The sequence below is a fragment of the Ambystoma mexicanum genome, chromosome 13, assembly GCF_040938575.1.
Source record: "Ambystoma mexicanum isolate Mex_15411 chromosome 13, UKY_AmexF1_1, whole genome shotgun sequence".
Classification (NCBI taxonomy): Eukaryota; Metazoa; Chordata; class Amphibia; order Caudata; family Ambystomatidae; genus Ambystoma; species Ambystoma mexicanum.
The window spans coordinates 480453315-480481114 of NC_090938.1; the positions used below are offsets into that span (position 1 = coordinate 480453315).

At 46.5% G+C, this 27800-nt stretch overlaps 1 protein-coding gene across 1 annotated transcript in view; it reads right to left on the reverse strand.

Moving 5' to 3' along the window:
- Positions 1 to 26861, reverse strand: part of DCAF7 (DDB1 and CUL4 associated factor 7) — a 320235-nt gene extending 293374 nt beyond the window's left edge. Inside the window, exon 1 of the mRNA XM_069634125.1 lies at positions 26451 to 26861. Coding sequence (XP_069490226.1) covers positions 26451 to 26588 — 138 coding nt within the window. The 5' untranslated portion in view covers positions 26589 to 26861. The remainder of the gene's footprint in view (positions 1 to 26450) is intronic.
- Positions 26862 to 27800: the final 939 nt, after the last annotated feature.

Below are 27800 nucleotides of genomic sequence, written 5' to 3' on the forward strand. Positions count from 1 at the left end.
CTCTCAGTGGCATTAAAAAGGCATGGAGGCATTGATTTGGGTCAGACTAACTGACCAACAATTAAGTCTATGGCAACAAAAACAAAAAGTCACTGTTTTTATATATAGTGATCTCAATTCTTATGTGCCGACCCGATATATCCTCCCACCTTTCTCCATCAATATCCATGCATCTGTATATCTCGCTGGATCGATCCCCATCCTTGACGATCACTGTTTGATTGTCTAAATACTATATATCAGGGTGCAACATTTCAATTTTTAAGTTAGTAGTCAACCATAAAATTCACTCGCCCTCACTTGTGAATGACGGGCAGTGGATTACATTAGCATGAAAACCTCAACAGAGAGTTGCATCCCCAGATTCAACAACAATGGCAAAGTAAATATATTGTGGACGGCTAGTATTAAACGTGCTCAATCTAGCTGTAGCAATGTGTTTGAAATATAAGTAATTGGAGATGTATAGCAAGGAAGGAAGCCTGGATGCCAATCTCGGCCGATCAACAAAATTGTGCGATTCTGGGCAAATTACCTTACCCGTGTGTTGTGTCGGCTTTTGTGGAAAAATGAAACAGCAACCGATATATGAGATAATTGCTACCTGAAACCTAGAAAACACTGGACCCCTGTGTTCTGACTGGGAGTTTCAACGAGCTGCAAACAAGTAGATCTGGGTTCAAATCCTAGTTTACTTAATCAAATTATGTGACCATGGGCAATTCACTTTATCCCATGTGCTTGTTTTTGGTAGCTTCCAGAATTTGGATCACCAACAAAATTGAAGTGTTATGCTACAAGCTACGCTGAAATATCATCACTTATAAAGAATAGAATTGGAATTCAATGGAAACGAAATGTGCACGGTATGTAGAGGTCTACTGCTAACATTTAAGATGATAAAGCAGTAAATATAATACCAGCTGACTTCGCAAGCCACGCTTTAGGGGCCTACAGTGCAAAGACGTGTACTGCACTAGGCAAAGGGGGGAATGTTGCCACCCCACCCCCACACGCCATGCCAGCTTCAAAGATTCATAAGCATCACAGCCTCTACCCGCCCAATCAAGTCGTGCGACCCTTAAATTAATCCAGCAAGTCATTTCACAACTGCATGAGCAAGTGTAAACTCAGGTCATTTGATGGACATCGGATTAGTAAAGCATGCAGGTGGGCACTGAAGGTACACAATGAATCAGCCCCTCTATAAAACGTGATAGTCATAGCCAGGTTTGTGCCTTCCCCAAGGAGATTGCAGCAGATATTGACCCAGATCACAAATGTGTAGAACTTTAATTAAAGGTTAAAAAAAATACCTTATAAATGATGCTGCGGGTAACAGCGCGCGCCTTCTAGAAAAACAACTGGTGCCCTGCATACGCGATAGCACGGTACTAATATTGTACCTCATAAGCTAAGGTGACTGGCAGGCCCGTTTTCAACTGGATTGCCGTTCCTAATATTTACCGCAGCCTATCGGTCCACTTTGTAAGACTACTCATCTGGAGAGCAGTCATCTGCAGATAACCATGCTGCAAATTTGGAGAACAAATCCCAGCAGCGACGACACGCCCTATTAACTCACCCCCCTCACAATTGACGAAAGTGCACATACCAAAATAAGGATTTGCCAAGTGAACATATTTTCTTAGAACACTGCTGGCTAATCAGAACGTATGCACCTTTCAAAGCTAACAGCTTTTAACAAAACATGTCTTGTATAGCGGGCTGTCAATACATTTCACTGGTCACTTATCAGTGATTCCTGGGGTCTTTGTGGCTAAGTTTCTCACCCATACGATTTGGGGTTCAAATCCAAGTAGCTGCATTGTTTACGCCGAGGGCGTGCAGCAAGAAGTACCTTTTTTTATTCCTTAAATACGAGGGGCGGGGGCTTTCAGAAAGGTTGGCAGTCATCCACTTGTGTGGTCCCTCGACTTGCGCCCCACTCTCACCTCAATAGACTATCCAACTCAGGCGGATTGCAGCAGGCACGTTGACCAACTGAGCCATCTCCTCAGAAACGTAATGTCATAGGTAGGTTCCAAAGCAAACCCGTTTAATCTGACCGTTTGATTCTTTGTAAATGCAGTATCTCTATCCATGTACAAAGCACAAACACAGGGTGTACATGGGCAATTATCAAACCCTGCGAACAGACAGGAAGCTCATCAGTCATGATACTGGCAGACTCTTGCCTGGGACAGTGTCTGGCTACAGGGGGTGGGGGATGAAAGCTCCATAGAGGAAATCACGGCACCACGTAGATGAGTGTGCTTCTGAGAAAAGAGCACACGCAGATCCTTGCCGAGTTTTTAACATGCTTTGGCTTTCAAAGAAGACAGTGCACTTGGATTGAGGAGAGAACAAATAAAGTGAGGGCATCCCTGCGTGTTGATGGGTTAACGCGGCATGCACAAGACGTCTACTCTGTGCACCAGTCACTGCCTCATACCGCCGTAGATATGCCACCTAGTCCCTCGTAGCCACTTAACACAGTCACAAAGACACCATCAGTCACTTGATACACTTTCCCCACAGATATCACGTGCACTCTCAAAGCAACCCCCCCCCCACATCTGTCCACCTGCACGCAATCATTTGGATACTCTTTCAAGCTGCTTTGGAACTCTCCTCGCTACATAATATACCCCTTTAGACACTGGGCCCCTGTGCACACCCTTACAAACTGTCCTCTGACACCACCTTTTCCCTTCCAGAAACGCGTGCACAATAGCCTATGGAAACCATCTTACTTGTATTTATTTTATTTATATAGCGCAACCAGGCCCAAAGGCTACCGGGCGCATGTCTTCAAAACAGTTGTTACAACATTACAAGAGCATAGTACAAAGCAGAGGAATACAGTAACAGTGCAGGTTAGTCAGGCATATGTAACACGCAGGAGGAAGATGCTGTCATGCTGTCCCTCCAAACCGCTCAGCACACCCGACCTCAGAGCCAACGCCCACATTTTCCTTCATTGATGTCCCTTACTCCGCCCCATTATGTGACGTCATGTGTGGTGAGAAATTTCGCTGACTTTGGAAGGGAGAGGCGAGCAAATGCAGCAGCGAGCCAGGCTTAACTATGAGGGGCGATCATAACACGCTTCAGAGAAGTCTAGACATACCTACTATGTGGCTGAGGAGCAGAGGTGCCGATACGTTAAAATTCAACCCAGCTTAGGCAGCATCTTGCTCCTGCACCAGTTTACACCTTTTGCTTCCCACGTAGTAGGGTTTGGGGGATGGCAGGCTCTAGCCACACCCACAAGCCCATCTCAACCAATGGAAGGGGCTCACGCTGTTGCTTTAGGAACCTTCCAGATGCCCCCTGTTCCTATGCCGTGCATGAGCTCTTCTCCTTTTGCTTGGCCCGCGGGCCGGGATTTTTTAGTACGAGTTTGCTGCAGTACATTGGCATACAGGAACAGACAGCTTGGGGAGGCTGAGCACTTGGCAACATGCCACATTCAAATAATCTCTTACTCGCCAACTTTAAATTATTACTCTCGAATTGCGAGTGGATATAATTTTCTTTTTAACACTTTTGTCGGTGTCTATCCATATCTCTATACATTTTACGCAATGTATCATATAGCTGTTTACATATCCATCAGTGGGTCTATATACCTTAATCCATAGTCGTCCCTCCATGGTTGTATCCATTTGTCCCCGCAAACATAACTATAGGAGTTTTCATACATATAAATGTATACTTTGATCTGTATCCATCAATGTTTATTCTTCTCCATGTATGCATCTTTACATATGCCTCCATCGATTGCTATGTATACATCAATCGATGGAGTTTCTCTCTTGGTCTGCAACTTTATCCATTACTCTATGCATCAGTCGATATCTTCATAAAACATTCCTGTGATCTATAAAAAAAATGTTGCCAACTCTGTACCTCTATAGTCCATTCTCCAACCGAAACCAGTAGTCCACCACACCCTCTGTCCGTGTGTCTGTTTCTCTGTATGCCTACAGTAGTGGGTTTTTCAACCGTAGATAACGTATTGCATGCTCCAATATGTCTGCCATTGCGGTGTTAAAAAAAGCGCAGTTTACTTGAACGGCCTCTTGAAGACAATAGGCAGACATGGGAGACGTGAAGAGGGGATTTATAAAAATGAGTTTGTGCATTTTATTTAGGACAGAAAGTGGACTGGGAGTGGCTCAGTAGCTAGCAACAACGCATACTTATCAGGTAAGGGAATAGGTGCAGAGACTCGTTTTGAAGGAGATGGGAGTCACACGAGCGAAATTATGTAACTTAAGGGCAGAATTTTGCACACCTCTATGCTGTATTGGGTATGATGTGGTGATGCATGTTTTTAGTGCGTCTAATCAAGTAGTGTTTATTGAAGAATGTGAAAGGTTAAATGTGCATGTTACAGTGATGTGTCATTGCAATTGGGTGCTTGCATTTACATTGAAGAAAGACAGACACCCGATTGGAAAAGCTTGTGACAGTATTGTCATTATATGAGAGATCAATTCACAAATAAATCCAACACTCAAGACCCAGAGCCCATCCAGCTTCCCCAATATACAGAGCACAATCCCTATACCTTGCATCCTTCAAACCTACCACACAGACTGCAAAACCCACAAATGGGACCCTGTTACTCACCACCCAACAGCCAGAGCATAACACAATATTTAGCCCCTTTTAGTGCCTATGTGTAAAACCATAAGTGTTTTCCCTCCATGTTCGGGGCTGGCTGTCTCCTTAGAGAGGATACAAGTATGGAAACACATGAAAAATACCAGTCACTTGGGTGTAGGTCTTGGTGGTATACTAAGAACCGTTAATATCCGGGGACTATACAGAGTTCGAAGATGAGGGTGGGGGTGCCACAAAAGAAATCATGCTACAATGGACAATTCATTATAAAATTACAGACCAACATTCCTGCATCCAATATGGGGAACTGATTCAGTACTATATCCAGCACTACAGATAAGGGGTGTATTGGCCACTTACTCCCTAAAAATAGGCAAATACTGCGAAAAAATAAAAATAGGGAGTAATAAATAAATAAATACTCCCAACAAAAGAAATAGGAAGCATACACATCGAAACTTGTGCCACTCACACAGGTCCATGGATATGTTTGAACAAATAGTGCACTTAATTCCAAAGGAAGAAAGCACAATTATACCTGCTGGTCTGAATAAGTAAACATGTATCTTTTAATGTGCATGAACAAGTAGGTGCAAAGAAAACATGTTTGCAAAAACATTTCCGTTTTCCAGTTAAAACATCTCTTTACTCGCTTGGGAACTAGGCTTACATTTTTACTCCCTAAAAAAATAATTTTACTCCCAACTTGATAAAATAGGGAGTAACATACTCTCACCTCCAAATCTTATCTGGAGCACTGACTATATCCCTGAAACATTCAGAATGGGTGTAACATGGTGCTCATACTGTGCATCTGGCTCTGCCCCTTATTGGGCCTGCAATGCAATCGACGTCCTGGAGTGTGACACAAGTAGTGCTCCTACTGTGCTGCCCTTTGTGCATGTGGGGTGCAGAGCATGAGCATACGACCACACTGCTGTCCTGCTCCAGGCTACCATTTTACAGCCAGCGAGACCGAGCATGAACACATGGCAACACTGCTGTCCCAGACAGGATGCCCAAAAGAAGTGATATACATGCCTGGCACGCGTCACCACCTTGCCAGACCGAAACCTTTGGCACAAACAGTGTAGCTCCCCCCACCCCCAAATCAACACACTGCTGCTACACTTATGGGCATCAGTGACAAAGCTTAACACACATGCCCAAAAAACACAAAACAAAAAATGTCATGCTACAGGAAGCAGGTAGGCAGCAGTCTGCGGGGCCCGGCACTGGTCAGCCACACAAACTGCCCGTGCTTCAGGGAGGCCCTGAGCACACAACAGTGTGTGGGTGTCCATGTCACGCACTGCTACTAAAGTGGGCCATAGCAGGGTGACAGAGGGTGCGTGGAGACCATGAAAATGGAAGCGTGTGCAGTACAAATCACAACATATCATGGACACTGATTCTGGTGTGCTCCTGCAGCAACGCAATTGTCTTTGCAGTGGGAAAACAGCCCCCTAAGCGGACAGTGCTTGTAACGCCACCGACTATTGTAGAAAACTCACATAAAACCGTGGATAAAAGTGTTGTTACTGTAGGAGACTGTAATAGAGTTGAAAGAAGTTAGACGTTCTTGATTGTACATTTTTTTAAAATTTGATTTCAAGTTATTTGTACTGTAAAATTAGCTGACCACATGAACACTGAAAAAACAGTCCGACCGCAATTACGGTTTTAGCGTATCTCCTGACATCAGGATGTTCCACCAATAATCTTCTTCCATGCACCATCTGTTTTTAAAGAGATGGCCCATATGGATCGTTCTTTTTGAAGACCGTTCTGGGCAGGACAGTAGAAGGTGCTTCACAGTTTCAACAGTTTTTGGTTTGTTGCAGAATCGGCAGAAATTGTTAATGGCGGTGCCTCTGATGAATAGGATTTCTTTAGTGTGTAAAAGGTTCAGCCTGGCCCTTAAGTATGTATTTCTAATTTGTTTACTGGGACCTTTTAACAAATAGCTCATGGGTTCATTTTGTTTTTGATGATTTACCGGTAGAACCAGGGCTAATTTGTTTTTCGAGGCATCTTCCAATGTTTTAATCCAGTCCATTTCCTTGAATTTTTGGGATGTTTTGTTTGGGTTACACTCCAATTCTTCCCAAGAGCTTCCTATTTCAAGAAGTGTTTCCGAGTTACTTTGCTCCCATGCAGATAGAATCTTGCTGGAACCAGGTGGAGCAGCCCCCAAGATGGCTGCCTAGCCTTTCAGCTCTGTGCGGTCTCGGCATTCATCTGCGGTCCCCGACGTTGTGAAGGACCATCTGCTTTCGCCGTGCTGCTTTCGCCACTGCACTGGACATTTTGTGCAATATTGGACTCGATCGCTCCTCCCGGGACCTAGTTGGCGCCCTTGTTGGAGTTGGGCCTCGCATTCCACCCGGCCCCGGCAGTCGCCTATTATCCGGCCCTTCCGCCTGGCTTGCCTTACTCCCAGATCCCCCGCTCTGCCCTGGGGCTGCTGCGGCGGTGGCCGCCCCTTGTTTCCCGCCGCTCTGAGGAGTTGCTGCGGCCACCGGAGAGACCCGCTGCGGACGGCGCTGTGACAGCTTCCATCTGTGCCAGCGATCTTCGTGGCCTCCCCCAGCGCCGACAACACAGAGGATTTCTTCGCCCCGTGGCGGACCAGGTGAGCGGGGGCTGGAGTGTGTGGGCGGCAGAAGCCTCTGCCCGCAGCGGGCGACTTTGCGGGCCCCTGCTGGGCGCTAGAACTGCCATAAGGAAGTGTCCCACCTGCGCCCGGGCCTCTCTCCGGGCCGCGACCGTTCCCTTTGCATCGACCAGGTCCCCGAGGACTCCTGAACGGATCCGAGATCCCCCTGCTGCACCCGACAGTATCCCATCTTTGGCCCTCGGCGCCTGGCCTCTGCGAGCGGCAGAGAGGGGCCCTAGGTCCCCGAGGACTCCTGAACGGATCCGAGATCCCCCTGCTGCACCCGACAGTATCCCATCTTTGGCCCTCAGCGCCTGGCCCCTGCGAGCGGCAGAGAGGGGCCCTTGCGCCTCAGACCCCCCGCATTACTGTACTGTTAGCGGCAAGCCCGCCTACCCAATGCACTATACAACTGTCCCCCCAGCTGCTGCGGCGTGCCCTGCATTGCACACTCCATCATAACCCTGCTGCAGCCAGCCCTGGGGGCCTGGGCGGGCCGCTAATGTTGGGGCATCGATTCGACATCCCTAAACCAGTCCGCGCCCTGCGATTGCTTCATTTCCACACACCCTCCCTATGAGCCTGCGCTACGCCTGGACTTCTCCCTCCTGAGGGCGCCAACGGCCCCACTTTCCCGCTGGCATTATCACCGCCTCCGCACGGGCCCCCCTGAGACAGACCCCACTGGCCCCCGTGCAACCGGAACACATGTGGAAGCCGCGCACACCAGCCATCACAGCTTTGCTGCTCCACCAGTAACTCTCTGCTATCTGTGGTGGTCCCCCAGCTGCCTTGTGGCGCCTGCCGGCACAAAAGACACTACGGTTGGTCTTGTCCGTCTCTGCCTTCCCCATTTCTTCATCCTACTCATAAGCATGCCCTCTCTGCACCCGGGACCACTAGAGCAACAATGCCTAGCAGACCTAAGGCAGGTGCCCAAGGGGGCACGATGGACAAGTACGCTAAAGCGGTCCCTTGAGATGAGCCAGCCCGCGCGTCATCGCCTCAGGACGAGCCAGACTTCACCCCTCACCAAGTGGTCGGAGCTCCTGACCTCACCCTACTAATGGAGTCTATGGCTAAAAACTTTGCCTCCTTCCACGAAAAACTGGACAACATTAATGCCAATCTTGCCTCGCTAAAAACTCGAGTAGACCAGGCGGGATCGAGGATCAACGAGGCCGAAAATACAATCTCGGTGAACGAAGATGGTATTCACGCGCTCCAAGAAACTGTGGCCTCCCTAACGCGTGACATGAACAGTGTCAAGGCAAAATGTACGATTTGGAATCTCGCTCTCGCAGGAACGACCTGCGAATCATCGGGGTCCCCGAGAATGCCCTCAAGGGGCGGATGGAAGACGCAGTGGAGAAACTACTTAAAGACCTGCTGGATAACCCTGCCCTCTCACCATATTTCACAGTCGAGCGGGCTCACCGGGTCCTATTGCAGCGCCCCAGACCGGGCGACATTCCAGACCCATTATCGCCAAGATACTCAACTACCGCGACAGAGATCTCATCCTCCGTCTGTTGCGGGAAAAGGGAGACCTGCGATTTGAGGCCCACACCATCAGAATCCTCCCGGACTTCTCGCTGGCGGTGCAGCAGGAGAGGCGCCAATTCTTAGGCGTCACAAAGCTGCTCAGGGAGCACAACGTCCCCTACGCCATCTTGTTCCCGGCACGGCTAAAGATCACTCACGATGGCAAGATCTTTTTCTTCACTGTCCCAGACGAAGCAGTGAAGTTCATTGAGCTACATATACCTCTTCCTGGGCTGCGAGGCGACCACGTGCCATAAGCGGCATAGCCCACGATGTTATAAATTGTCCACTGATCCTTGCCTTATGAAGCGTTGATGGCAACCTCACTGTGTCCACTCAGCAACTGCAGCCTCTTATCATATGTATGTGGGCCACGGGCTAGCTCCTAAACTGCTTACTCCGCCTTCGCCCCCACTTGGTTCTCGGAGCTATCCCTGTGTCCTACTCTTTCATGCAATGTCAACCAACCAGAGTGCACTTTCTGGTCTCAGAAGCGGTTTGTGATACCCGTTTACCGCAGCAACACATTCGGAACAGCATATGCTGCCCCGCACCAAGTTCCAGATGCCGGCCACACGGCACCAGCGCTCCCCGTTGCAGTTGCAAGGTTTGCTTTCAATTTCATTTTGTTCCTTTCAATGACTGGCCCCTGTTGGGCTGGGATGTGGCCCTATCCACGTTGGATCCGGTCCTCTGACCTTTATTTCCCGGTTGGAGCAGGATCAAAGGGCAACTTTTGTGTTTAGGGGTGGGAGGTCTGCACTGCATGTTGGGGTTGGGCAGTGAGGGTTGGGGGAGTTAAAGTTGGGGCTGGGTTAACAGTTAAAAACATGGCTGAGAGATACACGACTTCGACTCAACATAACTGTGCACACGGCAAATGCAAAAGGTGGAAAGCTAATGAATACTGCCACTGGGATGTTCCATAATGTGACACCATGGCCCTGAACATTATGACATGGAATATCCGTGGTCTGAGCAATTTCACTAAGGCCCGCAGGATAACTGCCTATGCCCAGCGGCATGGCGCTAAAATCCTCTTTCTCCAAGAAACTCATGCCCTTGGGCGCCTAACAACATGCCTCGTCCCCACGTGGGGCGACAATAGATACTACACGAAGTACTCCACCCAGTCCAGGGGGGTCCTAACTTTAATCCATAAGTCAGTCCAGTTTTCCCTGCGTACCAGCCGCATTGACCCAGTGGGCAGATATGTGATCCTTCACTGCTCACTTGCTAATATAGAATGCCTCCTTGTGAACACATATGCCCCTAACTTTGATGCCCCCGATTTCTTTGACGTCATCACCACCACGCTTCTGAAATATATTGGTATTCCCATCATATGGGGCGGGGACATGAATCTGATCCTAGATAAAGACCTGGACAGATCCGGGATGGCCCGCAGAGCCCCATCACGCGCGGCCCATAGGTTACATGCCCACATGGACACACTTGGTCTCAAGGATGTATGGAGAGCTCTCAACCTACAGGCTAGAGAGTACACATTCTACTCATTGGCACACGATAGCCTCTCCAGGATCGATCTTTTTCTCATATCGCGTTGCATGGTGGGCAGGGTCACAGAGGCCAAGATATTACCGCGCACATTATCGGACCATTCACCGGTAACACTTCGTATAACACGGACACGACCAGCCCCCTCGCTCCTCCTGGAGATTTAAGTCGGAGGCCCTCCAAAACACAGTCTTCAAAGCTGATATCCTATTTGACATCAACACCTTCTTTGAGTGCAATAACAGGCATGACACCTCCGATGGAGTAACGCTGGGAGGCATTCAAGGTTTTCATCAGGGGGATGTGCATCTCTAGGGAGGCTGGGGTCCTCAAAGCCATAAAAAATAGCCTGCAGCAATCAGAAGCGAAATTAAAAGAGCTTGAGAGGTGTATGCCTCCACCCCTTCCCCGACCATACTGGCACAGATCAGAGCGGAATTGGAAACATTTGAGTTAAGAGAAGTTTGGTACTTCGCCCGTAGCGGCCAGGAAGTATGGTGAGGTGGATAGGCCAGGTAGGACATTGTCCAGACTGGTCCGCACTGAGGGGGGCAGGAACCGCATTGACTGTGTCAAAGACACAGGAGGCACCCTGTGCTGGTCTGACCAAGATATCCTCGGACATTCACTGCGTTCTACACGACCCTGTATGGCCCCCAGCAAGAACATAGTCTGCAAGACACGGACACCCTGCTAGATCAAATCCCCATGACGACCCTCTCCCACGCGACTAGCGACGTACTTGAAGCTCCTATCACCCTCGTTGAGATAACCATGGTCATCTCGAACAGCCCAAGGGGCAAAGCACCAGGCCCGGACGGCCTAACCTCAGAGTTTTATCGGGAACATGTAGCCATTCTGGCACCCAGACTCCTGGAGGTGTGGAACGAATCATTAGAGTTAAACATCCTACCCCAATCCATGCGCGAAGCGCTTATAACTGTGCTACCAAAGCCGGGTAAACCGCTGGACGAATGTGGCTCCTATAGACCCCTTTCCCTAATTAACAATGACACGAAAATATTTGCCAAGATTATTGCCAATAGGTTCCTACCCATTATCCCTCACTTAGTTCATCCCGACCAGAGTGGCTTTGTACCCGGCAGATCCACTGCCCTCAATATCCGTCGCCTGTTCAATGTTTTGTCTAGAATTGACCCCAACGCACAAGCCGTGGCGGTCACTCTCGATCCCCAGAAGGCATTTGATATGGTGTCATGGCAATATATGTGGGCAGTGCTCCACAAAAATTGGTCCACGCACAAGATCGTACATCAAACTTCTCTACACAAGCCCCGTAGCCAGAGTCCTAGTCAACTCCAGGGCCTCGGCCCCCTTCACTCTCCACAGAGGTACCTGCCAGGGCTGTCTGTTCTCCCTGATACTCTTTGCGCTCGCTATAGAACCCATGGCTGACAACGTTAGGGACAAACACACGCGCAAAGGTATATGTCTTCGCGATACTCCCAAGATCATTTCACTATATGCCGACGGCGTGCTTCTCTATATTAGAGACCCGGCTGCCCACCTGGACCCAATTTTGAGAGACATAACCAAAATTGGCACTTTCTCGGGCTTTACCATAAATTACACCAAATCTGAAATCTTCCCGCTCACCCCGTCCACTACACAACCGCCCTGCGAATTCCCCCTTCGATGGTCACCGAGGGGCATCAGCTACCTTGGAGTGCAGGTGTCCCTCACTAAAGCCTCACTGTTGGCTGACAACTACGTGGCTGCGGCGCAGCTTGCTGAGGCTCAAATGTTGAAACGTCACAGTCTCCCACTCTCCCTGTTGGGTAGACTATCTCTAATCAAAATGATAATGGTCCCTAAATTACTCTACGTCTTCACTAATGTGCCGATCTGGCCTGGAAAGCGATACTTCAGGAACCTGCACACTGCATGTGCCCAATTTTTATGGCACTCGGGCGCGGTTCGTAAGAAATGGCAGCACATGGCTCTTCCCTATGGTAATGGGGGTTTCACCGCCCCGACTTCGCTAAATATTGGACAGCCGCGCAGGCCCAACACGCCACATACTGGTACACGTTCTCAGACCCTCCCCCACGTGTGAAGCTCGAGAAACTAGCAAGCGAAGGTGTCAACACCCTCTCTCTCATACTCCATCATACATTTCATGCCGACGCCCCGGCCGACCCTGTAGCGGCCACTGTCAGGGCCTGGAAATATATCCTGCAGACACAACCCGGCCATCACCCATACTACAAATGGCTGCCCATCTGGCAGATCCCAGGCCTCAGCCCTACACGTGATAAACTCCTAATGAAACTCTGGCACGACTTGGGCTACCGGGCCCTGACCGACTTTTACCCTGATGGGAAGTTTATCACTCCGCAGACGTGGCGCCTCGGACACCTTGGTACTGCGTTGGAACTACTACAATACTACAGGTTGAGGGCGGTGTTCTGCGCCTGGTGGCCCTCATACCCCGATGAGCCCCCAGACTCCCCTGAGATTCACTACATATCCAACTCGGCTGGAGCTAGAGGGATAGTGTCCTCGCTGTACAAATTGCTGATGGCCGACCCCAAGGACATGCCACTCAAGGCACGTGATACGTGGAGTGAGGAGCTGGGCCTCCCCATCACTGACAGTGTGGGAAAAAATTTGCATACACACCCGAACTACCTCTCTGAATGCCAGACATAGGTGTATACAATACAAGCTCCTGAATAGATTATATTACACACCGCACAGACTGGATAGGTATGAACACACCCAGGCTCGCATCTGCCCTCAATCTAAGTCTCCTGCTGCAGATCACACTCATATGTTCTGGTCCTGTGATGCGCTGGGCCCATACTGGAAAGCCATAATTGACGCTCTCTCGGAAATTACAGCGTGCCATATCCCTCCAGAACCCCTAGCTATACTGTTCGGCCTGTGGGATAACCCTGAATTGAGGAAGGCGTCTAGGTTTCTGAATGTTGCCACCATAGTAGCCAAAAAATGCATATTACAATGTTGGAAGCGCCGATCCCCCCCCCCTTCGCTTGAGATGTGGTTGGGGGCCCTCACCTGGACTCAAGCGTGTGAGGACTATATCAATACCCTCCAGCTGACCTCTCGACCCAAGAATGTATGGACGGAATTTTGCACCTATCTGAATAACAAGGATGACTTGGAACTACTGTCCCCCCCCCCTCCTGGTGAAGTAAACTAACCCATTGTTGAGCCACATAAATTTGAACTATTGTGAATCTGTCCTTGCTGGCATTTCCCATGTATTGCATTACCACTTATGTGTCCGATACCCTTTTTATACTGTACATTGTGTTGATTGTCTGTTCTCTCACCATGCCAAAAAAGAAAGGTTAAAAAAAAAAAAAAGAAATCTTGTTGGAACCTTTTTTTAGCTCTCTGTTTAATATCCTGGAGATCTTCTCGGGAGGATAGCCTTATTTTCCTATGGAGCATCAGGGTGTTCAGTTTAACTCTGCCCCTTAGTGATAGAATGTTGATTTCTCTGCGTATCGATGCCATTGGTGTTGATTGCAGGAGCGTCAAAAGTTTCCTCCAAAATAGGCCTTCTAATTTTATCCAATTTCTCTCCGGTATCATAGGCATTGCTTCTGCACCATAAGTAATAGCAGGAACAGTTTTAGCTGTGTAAAAATTCAGTGCTGGTTTCAGGGAAAATTTTCCGAATTTTTTGTCCATAATGCGTGCTTGTGTGAGCATGAATTTAGTTTTTGCAATCATGGTTTCCTGCATTGGTATTTCAAAACGGTTTGAATTGATTGTGACTTCCAGGTATCGGAATGATTTTATTTTTTCCAATCTTTCTCCTGCCAAAGACCATTTCGATTTTTCTTGTTATCTTTTCAAATGTCATTATTTTTGTTTTTGTTAAGTTGAGGATCAGATCGTTGGCCTGGAGGTATTCTGAGAGTGAGTCAAGTTTACGTTGGAGACCTATAGCAGTTTGATCCAAAACTAAGATGTCGTCAGCGTAAAGGAGTCTGCTGACTTTCTCGTCTCCAATGTTAGGTGGAAATGATCTGACTGTAGGGTCCCAGTTTTGGTAGTCTCCAATGAATGCGTTATACAATGCAGGGCCAATGGGCATCCTTGCTTAACACCTCTGTAGGTGTCAATCACCTCTGAGAGTTGACCAGATCCGTTCAGTCTAACCCTCATCGAGGTTCCAGAATAAAGCTTGATGATCGGATTGAGGATTGATGGAGGACAATTCCATTTCATCAATTTTCTCCAAAGTTTGGCTCTGTTGACTGTGTCAAAGGCCTGAGAGAGATAAATAAATGCCAGATGGATCTTTGGGTATCCCTCTAAGACCTTTGCTTTGAGTGTACTTAACAGCATTATATTGGCCATTGTTCCAGTGTTTTTAACAAAACCTGTTTGGAAATCGTCATGGGCTTCAGAAGTGACTGCCCAGGTCTTAAATTTGTCTAGAAGAAAGCTGCCGAATAGTTTCCTGATGGTATCGTGTAAGGCGATTGGTCGGTAGTTTGATGGATTCCCTTGATCGCCTTTCCTGAAAATTGGGACAACATTTGCTGTCTTCCAACATTTTGGGATGGAGCAGGTGTCAGCGCATTGTTGTAATATTTGGACGATGAGAAGTCCCCATGATTCTATGTTTTTTTTTCCAGGTCCAAGTTCGAGATTCCATCCGGTCCTGGAGCGCTAGAGTTATCCAGTTTGCAGATTTTATCACAGATTTCCGTGTTGTCGCATTCTATGTCCCATTGCTTTTTTTGGACCAAAGGGAGTTCATGAGTGGGGCAAACATGTTTGAGAAGAAAGAGATCCAGTGTGCCTCCCCAATTGAGTTGACCAGTGCGTCCTTAGAGTTGTTTCCTTTTGGATCAATCAGTGTCCAGAAGGCTTTTGATTGCTTGCCGTTTAGTGACCCGAGCATGCGTTCCGCGTCTTCTTGGTATAATATGACACGGTGGGATTTAACCCAGTACTTTTAAGATTTTTTTGCAAGCGTTGCTGCTTCAGCTGTTTGTAGCTAGGGACAGGATTTTCCTTTTCCGAGGATTCTTCTCATTTCCTTTCTTTTTTCCACCAGTTGTTTGTTGCTCGCATGCTGGGGGTTCTTGGCAAAGGCTTGAGTTTTTCTTTGCTGCTGATAAGGGATCAGTAGGGGGTAGTAATCCACAAGAGATGTTGATAGCCCCGCTGAGTCACTAATTGATCTTTCGTATTGATTTGTGATAGCCCTTATTGCATCAGGGTGAGTCTTAGTCTTGTCCCTGCTTTGTTAATATCGATTGAGGGGGACCATGGTCTTTCTTTTTTTCTCCGATTTTGGTTCTGCGGCCGACCATATTGTCTTCAGAAGATTACGATCACTGTATTTGGTTCTTATCACCTCAAATGCAGTTATTTTTGAGAGGAAGTTTCTGGAAACATATGTGTGGTCCAGGAAAGCTTTGAGTTTACCTTGTTCCCAGGTAGGGATAGGATTGGGCGTTGGAGTAGTGAAATGGTGGAGGTTATGAAAATCAAGTTCATCCATAAGTGTCTCCCAGGTCTTGCCTCTCAGGTCCGAATCTCTGGTTATTGGAGATCCACGATTTGCTGATCCAGAGTTTGTGTCAAGATTTTTTGAGTTTTGTCCAATGTTGGCTAGGGTCAGATTTAGGTCCCCACACATTATGATGATGTGATCGATGTCCATCATGTTTGTAGAAGACTATTATTTGGCCGATGTTTGCCAACATAGATGATTCTGTCAGGGCTTTTGGATTCCAAAATATTATGACAAGGTATAAGGTCGGTTTGTCTGGATTGTTGTCCACTGTGGTCGTCTGCCCTGAGACCAGAGAGGTTATGATATGATATGATATATGGCATGGCATTTGTAACGCGCCTATACACAAGTGTTTCAAGGCGCAACGAGGCAGGGAGGGGGGAATATGGGGAGACAGACAAACGATCCTACTAGGCCAGGTGTCATTCAGATCGCGCAAGTGCATGGGTAGGGGGGACGGGTAAAGTGCAGGTTGAAAGGGAGAGGGGAAAGTGCAGTACAAAGTGATTAGTAAAATACAAGACAAATAATAAGGGCCAGCTGGTGGCAATTGCAGGATAAGTGCAGACAAGTGCTGGGAAGGGGGGCTGTAGGGATACAGAGACAGTCCCGTAGTGCAGGGGTTGCCAGGGAGGCAGTGCAGGGGAGAGTGGCTGGGCCAAGGGCCGAGATTGGCGAGTGGCCCAGTTGCTGATTCAGTACAGTTTCAGTGATTTAGCAGGGGAGAGGTTAAAATGAATGTGCTTTTTGACAGGGTTTAAGTTGCAGACCACTGCAGGCTCTGACGGCAGTCAGTAGCCCGGCACTAGGTCTGCCTGTTGCGCCTTGTATAGCTGGCAAAAAAAAAATCGATTTCAAAACCATCTATCGATGGTTTCTTTAGGAGCCACGTCTCCTGTAGGCAGAGAAGATCAAATAATCCCACGTTCACGTCGGACCTAGAAGTCAAGGTAGAAAATCCTTCTTGTGTTCCATGATCCCATTATTAAGTTGCTGTGGGTATTGAGTGATGATCTGGGCTCATTGTCTTCTCTAGATGCGGTTTCTCGTGGCTACCTTCTCTCTGTTGTTGATGTTTCCGAGACCCGAGTCCATCTAGTTTTTTCCTCGTCTTTTAGAGACTGCTGCGAGTGGTTGTTGGGTTCAGTTGTCGTTTGTCTAGGAAGCTCTTGATCAATTGTTATCTTCCAGTTCGGCAGAGGGCCCTTCGGTAGACGTTCTAGGTCCACATTACTGGAATTTTCATTGTATCGCATCTTGATATTGTTAGTAGATCTTGTGTGGTTGATGAGTTTTGGATATTTTGTGTGGGGAATCAAATCTATCCTTATAACTGTGTGCTCTTCTCTCTTCCGTGCTGGATTCCTTTTCATACTGAATTTCAGTTGGTCTCCTTTCATCGATAACCTGTATTCTGGTTTCTGAATAGGTTTTGTGAGATGCTCGCTGACGCTGAGAACTCGTTGCGTTGTCCCCAAGCGGCCTCCTTTCGTCGAGATCTTGAACTCTAGTTCCAGAGTGTGTATTGTGAGATGGGTAGTGGGATGCTCGAGGCCGAGAAGAGCCTTCAGCCTTGTTGGTAGGTGTATGTGCCTTGCTTGTCTTGTGCTCCTTCCCTTTTGGTCCACCTGGTGCTTGTCGGGAGTTGGTCTTGTAACTATGTACTTCTTCAAGGTCATAACCCAGGTCTCTGAGGGGTCTGGACTCGGCCTTGAGTTTACGCCTGATAGTTGATGAGGATATATGAATATATACACTGCCAATGGAGTGAGGGCCAGAGAATTCGATAACATCAAGGTGATCAGATGTTACTGATGTGAGTAATGTAAGTTGGTGAAGCAGATCCATTATTGCGGATCTGTTTAATACCAAGTTTTTCTTTGGTTTGCAACTAGGTTGCAAAAAGAAATAACGGGTATCAGTTGTTCTATTTTGCCTCATTAGGTGGATGCGTTTCCATTCTCTGTCAGGATGCTTTGGCTTGGTCAAAAGGTCAAGATCTCTTTTTTGGTTGTGGTCCCAGGTTTCTCTTTTTTGCTGTGTGTGTACCCTAGATTTCTACATTTTGGAAGTTGTATTGTTTTTCTGCGTGTCGGCTTCATCCCATTTTTTGTTGCGAGAGGCATGTCTGGGTTTTTGCCAGGTCATGGTCTTGTTTCAAGTCTTCAGCCATCGAGAGCGATGGAGTTCTCGAATCTAGGAGGCTGATTTTTTTTTCGGGGAGTCACGTGGTCAGGGTTCTGATCGAAAGAAACGGATTTCCTTTTAATTTGGCACTTATTAGGTTTTGAATCTTTGGCCAGCCATTAAAAAGAGAGTTCCAAAGCATTGTCCATTAAGTCGCTTTCTGTAGGAGAGAAAGGTCGGTCACTGTTGGGTTGGGAATAATTGTTTGGGGTGACATTCGGTGCGACTAGTTTCATTGAAATTGTGATGTACTTTCTTTTTGTTGAAAGTGAAGAGTTGCACTTGGCCTTGAGATGTTCCGTGGCCAGTTTAAGCTGAACAGGTTTCCTGGTGTTTTTTTTCGGGACTGGTGCAGTTGATGTAGATGGTCCGTCAGCCGAGACTCTCAGAACTTGATCTTTGTCATTTATTATGCAACCATTAAGTGATTTTGTCTTATTTGATGGAAGTGTTGAGAAATTAAAGATAGTTTGATTTCCATGAGTTGAACCCTCACGGGTTTTGTTAGTCGAATCTGATGTGGAACTTGGGAGAGGAGGTCTCAGAGCCCGAGTATCTGATGTCCCGGTGCGTGAGAGGCTCTTAACTGGTGCAGCTGAGAAAGGATAACTTTTTTTGTCTGCATTTCTTGCTTTAAAATGGAATATTTTATCTGGTGAAAGATCAGCTTGGGATTGTACAGACTTGTTTCCATTTGTTGTTGGTCCCTTGTTTGTGTGCTGACTTCTTTATTAGTCTTCTTGTTTTGTTTAGTTGAAGTGATAAATCCTTCTAAGAAGGTTAGTTTTGTCTGTGCGGAGACTGCCAATGTTAATTAGTCCTTTAAAGAGTCGTTGAGAGATTCATATAGTTTAGTGAACGGCACTAAGGCAATAGTGATTGCTGACATGATCGTCAGTAGATCCGTTTTTTTGTTTGGCGTTTCTTTGCCAGATTCTCCATATGATTTCACTTTGTCTCCTGTTCTTCGGCGGTTTGCTAGGAGTGAGATGCTTCAAAGTTTGTGGTTCTTGCGATCTATTGGTCATTGACGTTTTGGTCAGTGTCAAAAGAGCCTGGTGTGGTAATGCCGGAGTTGCTTTTGAAGGCTGGTGTTGCGTTATCAACCTATCAGGTTGTGGATTAGGTAAATCTAATATCTTAGTTGTTAAACACATCTCGTTAGCCTGCGGATGGTTAGTAGATATTGCTGTAGACTCTTTCACCACACCATAAGTCAAGTTCTCTTTAAGCAGGTTTGGCTTGTTGAGGCTGTGCGTGGGCACTAGGAACTGTGAAGTGTTCTCTGGTGTGTTTGGTTCTGTGCCCCTTGGTGCTGGGGGTTTTCCAAAGTGCCATCTTCTATTGGTAGATAATTAAGGGCTCGAGGCGTTTAAATTTGGAGAGTTTATGTTGAAATTTAGCCGCGTCGGAATGACAAGAGAGTGATTGTGATCATCTTCTTCTAAGGTCCCTTCAAGGAGCTCAGCGTCAGAGATCTCACATTTTCGGATGGGGGGCTTTTTCCCTTGTTTGCTAAAAAATGTGTCTAAGGTGCCCACAGGAGGTTTCTGGACCTCTTTGTTCTGGTTTGTTAAGGCTGTGGGCAAGTTGTTTCTTAGTTGGGTTTATCTTTTCCCCATTCGTAGGTGAATATTTGACTTTCCTTGGGATTGAATCTTTTGTTGGGATTTTGTTAGTTTTTGGTAAAGGGTCCTCTTGGTAGCCTCAAGTAATCCGACATTAGGGATAGTAGGTGTGGGTGTTGGATCAAGGTTCGTGAAGCTGCCACCTTCTGAGTCCTCAATTGTAGAATATGAGCAGTCTCCCGACCACACAGTTTTTGCGTTTTCCATTCTAGGTGGGGGGCTGGCTACGTCCTCCCTAGCAACCACCGGATGGATTTCGATGGCAATTTTTACTTTGTTCTCCCCATGGCTAGAAGAGTCCTTGTTTATCCCCATTTCAGAATCACAGGTCATGCATGTTAGTAGTAAGTGCAATAGGGCACGTTGGGTTTTCATCCAAGTCTATGGGAACCACGGAGTCAGCCGTGGGCTTACCTTCACCCAGTTCAGGGACAGCTATTCCTATGTTTTCCCCAGTCGGGCAAAATTGCTTTGCCGAGGTCCCAGCCCTCTCCGAGTTGGGCTGCCTCTTCCTGGCCATGGGGGCCATGTGAAAGTGGACAGCCCTCATGGGCAGGGTCCTCCCCGAGGTCCACCTCGCCACTGGGGGGCGTCCCTTCCCCATCCACTACGGAAGGCATGGTCCGCGGAGGGTTTGCAGAAGGGGGATCCCGAGCGACATCCATAGGAGGTCGAGCCGGAGCTCCCAGACCTGGCGGTGAGTGTAAGGTGGACTGAGGGGGTGGGCAGGCCATATTGCGGTCACCTTCCCCGGTCTTTACCGGGGGCGATCGAGCCGGCGCTCCCAGACCATCCACTGAATTTTAGACCGCCTGCCTAGTCAAGGCTTCCTTCGGCGATGCCGTCTCCCGGCTCTTCGTCTTCCATAGGTCGAGCCGACGCTCCCAGACCTCCCAAGGGGAGCGGAGCGACTTGCAGCCTCAGGTTCTCGGGGGTTTGGATGCCCTCTGGCTTAGTTTCTTCGGTCAGCCGAGCCGATACTCCCAGACTTCCGTGGCCATGAAAACTTTGCGGGGGTTTGTATGGAGGGCATGAGCGACCTTATGGCCTGCTGTCTCTTGCATCTTGAGCACGTTTTATGGGGGCTGCGGTGCTCTAGCCCGCTGCCTTTACTACAGATTCGCTGGCTTCTAAGCCAGTGAACAACTTCTTCGAGCACAGGAATAACACGGTTCATGTTTTCATGTTGCTGGGGGGGGGGGGGCAGTACAGGCAGTCCAGGCGCGGACTGCCACTGACTGCCTTGACTCTGCAGCCTTGGAGGTGGGTGTTTTGTAGACACACCTACTGGATCAGCAGCACTGTAGAAAGACTGCCACAGACTGCCTTGACTCCTATGACCGCATTTAGTCTTGCACGTTAAAGTTATTAAAATATATATATAATTTTTTTAAAAAGGTGAAATATAAAATGTGTTTATAGTAAAGAAAATATTTGTAGTAAATAACAATAAAATGTGTGCTTCTTGTTAAAAATTCAATCCGTTATTTTCACAGCACCGCTTGTAATTGAAACTGGACAATAATAGAGTTCATTTTGTGGTACTTCACAAAAAGTTAAACCTTACTTTTGCAGCATGCCCACGCGATACAGGGTCCCTTTGTTATGTGTCCCTTAATCCCTCGTACGAACAAGGACACAATGTGGCGAGTAATCACAAAGCAATTATAAGATTCACAATAATGAAATGTAACATACAAAACACTATTCATAAGAGCTTTTCAGCAAGACTGACATTCAACTTTAAATTGCCGAGTGGAAAATCAGCAAATGATGCGAGTCAACTTTTACATAATATTTATGCAATTGTATACTTCATGATTACTGATGTGCCAAACTGATATTCAAGTTAACGCAAAACATGTACTGAGTAAATATAACAAAAATGTAGATATTAACATGTTGATTTATTATCCAACTTATTTTACCAACTGGGTACTGATTTACATTTTTGCATTCCCAAATTTACATAGTTACGTCATTCCAATGAATGTGTACCCGCTTTGAAACACTTAGTGCATAATACATAAAAACAAATCAATCTTCCTGTGGATGGGTTCTTTAAACTGGAAAATCACCATCAATAACGGAATAGTAATAACCATAGCCTGGGACGATCGCAAGGCACCAGTCTGACCATTTGTGCTGCCAGTGAGCAAAAAGACCAGAATGTATGGTATGAATACGTGTGAATAGCAACATGATGCATTTCGTTGTAAAGGAGTCCTTATTTCAGCACAAACGGAATGCCATGTGCATCCATACAAAAACAGAAGGAACACACGAGCATTCCATTTTTCCACACAGAACTTTGACTTCACAATTCAGGTACAAATCGATGAAGGCAATACGAAACCATCGAATGGAAGGGGGCAGTCGGACTAAACATTGCAAACATGCCTTGTAGTAAACAACGGTTTCTTGAAATCATAGTTTAAGGATTCCTTGGATATAACCTATGTTTAACTTGAATTAAAAAATATAACGACTTGGTAAAATCCCAGACTATTAGTATTTTTGTTAAAGATTCCAGTTGTTTTCTTCTTTTTGTGAAAAGAAAGTAAAGCATTATGCTCGGTGTGTGCATTTGTTATTCTGGATTTTGCGTTAGGAAAAGTGATGACGTATGTAACGACAGGGTACATCTGGCTATGCTGTGCGCCAAAATCTGTTTGACATATCGCTGTCAACTTGATGGGCGGGTGATCCGTGAACAACAATGGGATGCTCCATTTTACATTTCCTGTCTTTTGGAAATAAGGGAAGCCCTTTGGCTCCACTTAGCTTGCTAAGCTCATCTACTGTGGGGGCACCGATCAGTCCCTATGGCCATCAGTGCAGAAGAACTTTGCTCTCCATAGTAAAATCCTGTTTGTTTGTATCTGCACACATTACCTTCTGTAAAGTGGTATACAGTCTTTAAAACGAAAATGTAATAAAGAATGAATATATAAAAAATGATATAACAACATAAAGTGTATGTGGGGGTGGGGTAAAGGTTACATCTCGTGGGGAAATGGTTGCGTGGGGGGACCCCCCCCAAAAAAAGCTACTTTATGTTTTGTCGTTATATAATTTTCCTTATATGTGCATTCGTTATAAAAGACATGTAACCCTGTGAAGTGTGGCAGATATGATATGGCATTTATAACGCGCCTATACATAAGGTTTTCTATCGTTTCATGATTTGGCCAGGATGGGTTAGTGGCAGTGTACTGTTTTCTTCTTTATAGTCTTGTGCACTTTTGCATTTTGCCGCTTAATGCCATTTAGAGTTTCATGTACTCTATAATTGCCATGTCAAAAGATTTTCTCTTGTCCTTTGGCCATCTTGCAGTTGGACCTTCTTCCTCCCCTGAAGAGGCTACATTTTCCATGATTGGTAAGCCCTTTCACAGGCAAAGTGGCAGTCTGTGTGTGTGGCCGGAGGTGCATGCTGGATTTGTCTGTACCCAGTCCACATTCATGCCAGAGTGTCTGTTGCTTGGCAGATGTTGTTTAAGTCTGGACATACCCTGCCAGCTTGAATAGTGCAGTTCCTTACCAATAATGGACTGGGGACAACTACAGCCTGGATCCTGGGTAGAAAAAGAGGGACTCTGTAGTTAATCGTTGGAGTGAACACCCCTACAAACGGAAAGCAGCCCACTGAAGACCCAGAACTGGTTGTTGGAAGATACCTAGCAGTGCTTTCTTCACTTGCCTGGCGAAGCCCTGCGTCTCTGCAAATCTCCTGAAGACCTTCAACAGTGCTTCGACTCTTGAACCAGTGCTAACAGGTCTTTGCCTCTGCTGGAAGATCCAACCATTCGAAGCGCTCGCAAGAGTCCCAGAATCCTCCTCTGGGCTAGCCAGATGTCCCCCTTCGGAGTCAAACCATGGGATGTAGATACTTATTGAATCAGAGTACTTCCATGAAGTTGCAAGCTCTTCACAACCTTACAGGGCCAATTTATTTGTTTCTGCCACAAGGGTTGCCTTCTGCCATTTTCTTCAAGTGGGCCATGGCTTTGCTGCCTGCATCGCATCCTGGGAGTCCTCAGAGGTTGTCACCCGAGTGGTGGTTCATTGGAGCCCAGAACCACGAAATATCCAAACCCAAAAAGCTGAAGTGACCTCTGCACTAGAGGCCCCTGGACTTCCTCCAACAGAAACAAGGCAGGAATATAGAAGGCTCAGCAATTTCAGGAACTCCTAAAGTGGTCTCCGACTGAACTGGGAGTACAGGGGGAGGGAGTAAACATGGCTGTTTTGGCACCCTGTGGCCATATAGTTCTATCGGCGAAAAGCCCTAGTCCCATCTCTCCCTTGCCTAGCCTTGAACTGTGGGTTTCTGGTACCCTCCCCTGGGATTCTCCCCCAAAGAGGTCGGGGTTGGACTGGGAGAGGGTCTGTTAAACACTTACAAACTACTTGTTGGCTCAAGTCAACACTTGTTTAACTTACTAAAGGGACCGCCTCACGAAAATACTTTTATATGGACCTGTGACTTTTAGGGCACTAGCCCCATTGTTTTCTAGGGAAGGTAGAAGGTTTTGTATCATGTTTGCCAACTTCTTTATTTTCAGCCAATTAGTTATCAGATTGTTGATTCCTTACCTGGTTCTAACTGTATTTTAAAAAGTGATGTGCTAGTGCACTTAGAAGAGCACACCAAGGTGAATGTGTTCATGATAGTAGTGAATATTTCAGTGTGCGCCTTACCAGTGGTTTTCCATTGCTAAGAGATTGCATATAAAAAAAAATAGCTTTCTGTCCAACTTGTATTATTAAGACTGCTCTGTGTGGGTTCTAAACTAACCCTTCACCACTCTCCAGCCCTCGAATGTCTGAGCGCAGCTGCTCATCTTCACTACCCAGATAGAGTTTGGCTAGAGATTACTGTATATCCCTGCTCATCAGAATATGGTGGCCTTAGTCCACAGCAGGAATTCAGAAAATCTATTTCAGTAATGACAGGTGCTGCTGGAATTGGACCTCCCGGCCAAGTTTAAGATTTGTAAAAAAAAAAAAAAAAGCACAGAGACAAGATGCTGCCTTTGCTTACTGCTGAAAACCATGGTGGTATTAACCTTTTTGAATAGCTCAACCCTCTTAGGAAGAAGGGGAACAAGGATTCATAACCAACTTGGAACTTTTTCACCATCCCAGACAGGCAATCAGGATACGCAACAGCCATTAGAAACGTGGAAATCTCCACAAAATATGAGGGTATTAAGCCATCATATAAACTCGTCAGGGGATTATTTCATGCTTATTGGATGGAACAGTGTGTTTCAGGAAGCGTTTTTAAACCGTTTAGTACTGTGACTATCTTTAGTACAGTCTCCTAGCCCTCAAAGTTGCATTCAAATAACTGTACACTCGAAATAAAAGTAATCTAAATTATGTGCTGATATTACTCTGTCCTGTCCCCATTCAGTGATCACTGGATTATTAACGTTCTATACTCATCGTTTATGTAAAGCACCCTACAAGGGATTGCTCTGTTCACTGTTATTGTCCTCTAAACAGCATTTCTAATTTGATAATTTTTTATTCAATATGTTAATCATTGAGAATATAACATGTAAGTTACATAAAATTTTAAGAGTTGTCAAATATTTAACAAATTAACATTTGAATATCAATACAGCAAAGAATATAATTGATTAAGCCAGTAAGAAATGGACAAACTGGGTGTACGAACAGAACAAGAGACAAGAGGAGTGATGGGGAGGAAATGAGCATTATGAAAAAGATATAACATTGCAACCTGCAAATTGTTTTAAACAGTTTGATTAAGATATTGAATAAAAAATGTTCTATTTTTTATCAAATGTATGCAAACGAAGTAGAAATAACATAGTACTTCTCTATGCAATAAGAACAAATATAATTCCACCAGGAAGCGTACAATCCTTGCAAATGGAGGTGATAACATGGAATGTGATACTTAACAGATAAATAAACTTGGGAAATCAATCATTTCTATGTAGGGATTTACAATAGTACCAATCATGCGGCTAGAGTGATAGTGGTCATGTTTTTTAAAGAATAGATCATACTTCAGGCCAAAACTTATGTACATACTTACAAATCATAAATTAGATGAGCAAATCCACATTAGGTGAATGGAAAGAGCAGCAATTAGTGACAGAATGGGAAGACATGTTTGTAATTCTTAAAGGGGTATGGTACACACGGTGCACAATAAAGATCTTAGTGCTGATAACATTGATGGGATATAGTTATAAATAATGCGGACAGCGGTGCAATGGCAATTTACTAAAGGAAGCCAAGTAGTTTCGACATTTTAATTTTAAAAGCACCCATTTTTTTAACATATTAATAATTTAAACTACCAAAGTATAAAATGTACACTATTGCATGCAGTTAAAAGGCAGCTGTATGTGGTTGTGCAAGAACATATATATATATATAGGAGAAATTATATGCGTGGATGCATGCCGTTTATTTGTATTCCAAGCCTACTAAAAATGTGACACCTTGATAATACCTGGTTGTGTGATGAGCCACTCTCTCCCACACACTGCACAGGAGACCCCCGCACCTTGCTGATATACACAGACTCGGGCATCTCTTTGCTGTGCAGCTCCCACTCCACTGCAACACCAGTGTACTCTAAATGCTCGTAGTGTTAGGAATATACCGGCACAACAGCAGTGCCCAAGCAGACGTCGCACCGGGTTGCCGTTGCATTATCCTGCAACTGAACCTACCAAGTTTCCCCCAAGAGATCACGCACCTTGTTATTGTATTCCTCGACAAAGCTGCCTAGTGCCAGGCGGAAGCGCTTATCGGGCCGAACGCTCCAGTTCATGGCGTAGACGGTCCAAGGCGCCTCATACTTGTAGATCTCCTTCCGTTTCCCGTGAAGCGACATTGCGAAGCTGAAGAAAAAGCCCCTTTATGTGGGGGGAAGAGTACCCACGGTAAGGCCGCTACGAACGGGGTCTACTGGAGAGCTTCCTGTCACGGATTTGGCGCACGCGCACTAGGAGGCCGGGCGGCAGTTGCACATACAATGGAAGATGCAGCCGAAACCGTTAGATGCGTGATAACAACAGGAAAGATCAGCACACCTAACACAAACGCCGCCGCGAACAGAGACTCAGCCTCGCGATGTTGCATTCGACGCGCATGCGTGGAGGTGTATCAACAAGCGCTCGGCCAGCGACTACTTCCGGCTTGTGGGCGTGACCATCAGCAATTTACATGTAGGTAGATGCATCGAGTATCGTATGCTCACGCCCCGATTACCTTGACAGTGTAATGGGCACTGACGCTTGCACAGAAAGTTAATGTTACAGTGGACGCGCGCACAGTTAAACCGGTTTGACAGATATTGGCAGGGAAGTAGCACAAACTCAAGCGAAGTATCCGAAAACCACCCCAATCCATAAAACGACATGGCAAAGCAAAAGGAACCAATGACAGAAAGGGGCAATTACTGTGGGCAAGGAGAGAGCGACAACCCAGCACGAAGCAATCTGAGGTCAACTAGACCAAAACTTCAAGCAATGAAGGGGACATTCTTCCAATTGCTGGGGAGTGGCAACAAGACTTTGGGCCTCATTACACGTTGTGCGGTAAAAACTGCAAATTAGCGGCATGGTGCTATTAATGTGTCCGCCCTCGCAAGAGTGCGCTAATAGCGCACGATCACGAGTAGGCGGACACGAGCATAGCGCCATGCCGTTAATGACCCTACCGCCATGCCGGTAAAGTCCCCTAAAAGTCCCTCACCGGCTTCCTCGATAGTGCAGATAGCACCTCCGCCCTCGCGCTACATGCAAATAGCGGTATTAGCGGTGACTGTTAAATTGCGGAACCGGAAATAGCGTCATCGCACAGGAACGGTAAAGAGCACGGCGGCCATCTTCAAAAACACAATCCATTGCCATCCTCTGCCCCCAGGACCTGTTTCGAGTTGTGAGCAGTGCAAAACCATCTGGGACACCTGCATCATGCCCAAGGCACTAAAAAAACCTCCGACAGGCAGCGCAAGGAGAAATATACGCCAGAGGAACTGAACATGCTAACACAGACCCTGGCTGAGAATGCCGAGGTAGTGTTTGCTAATGACATGCGCCGG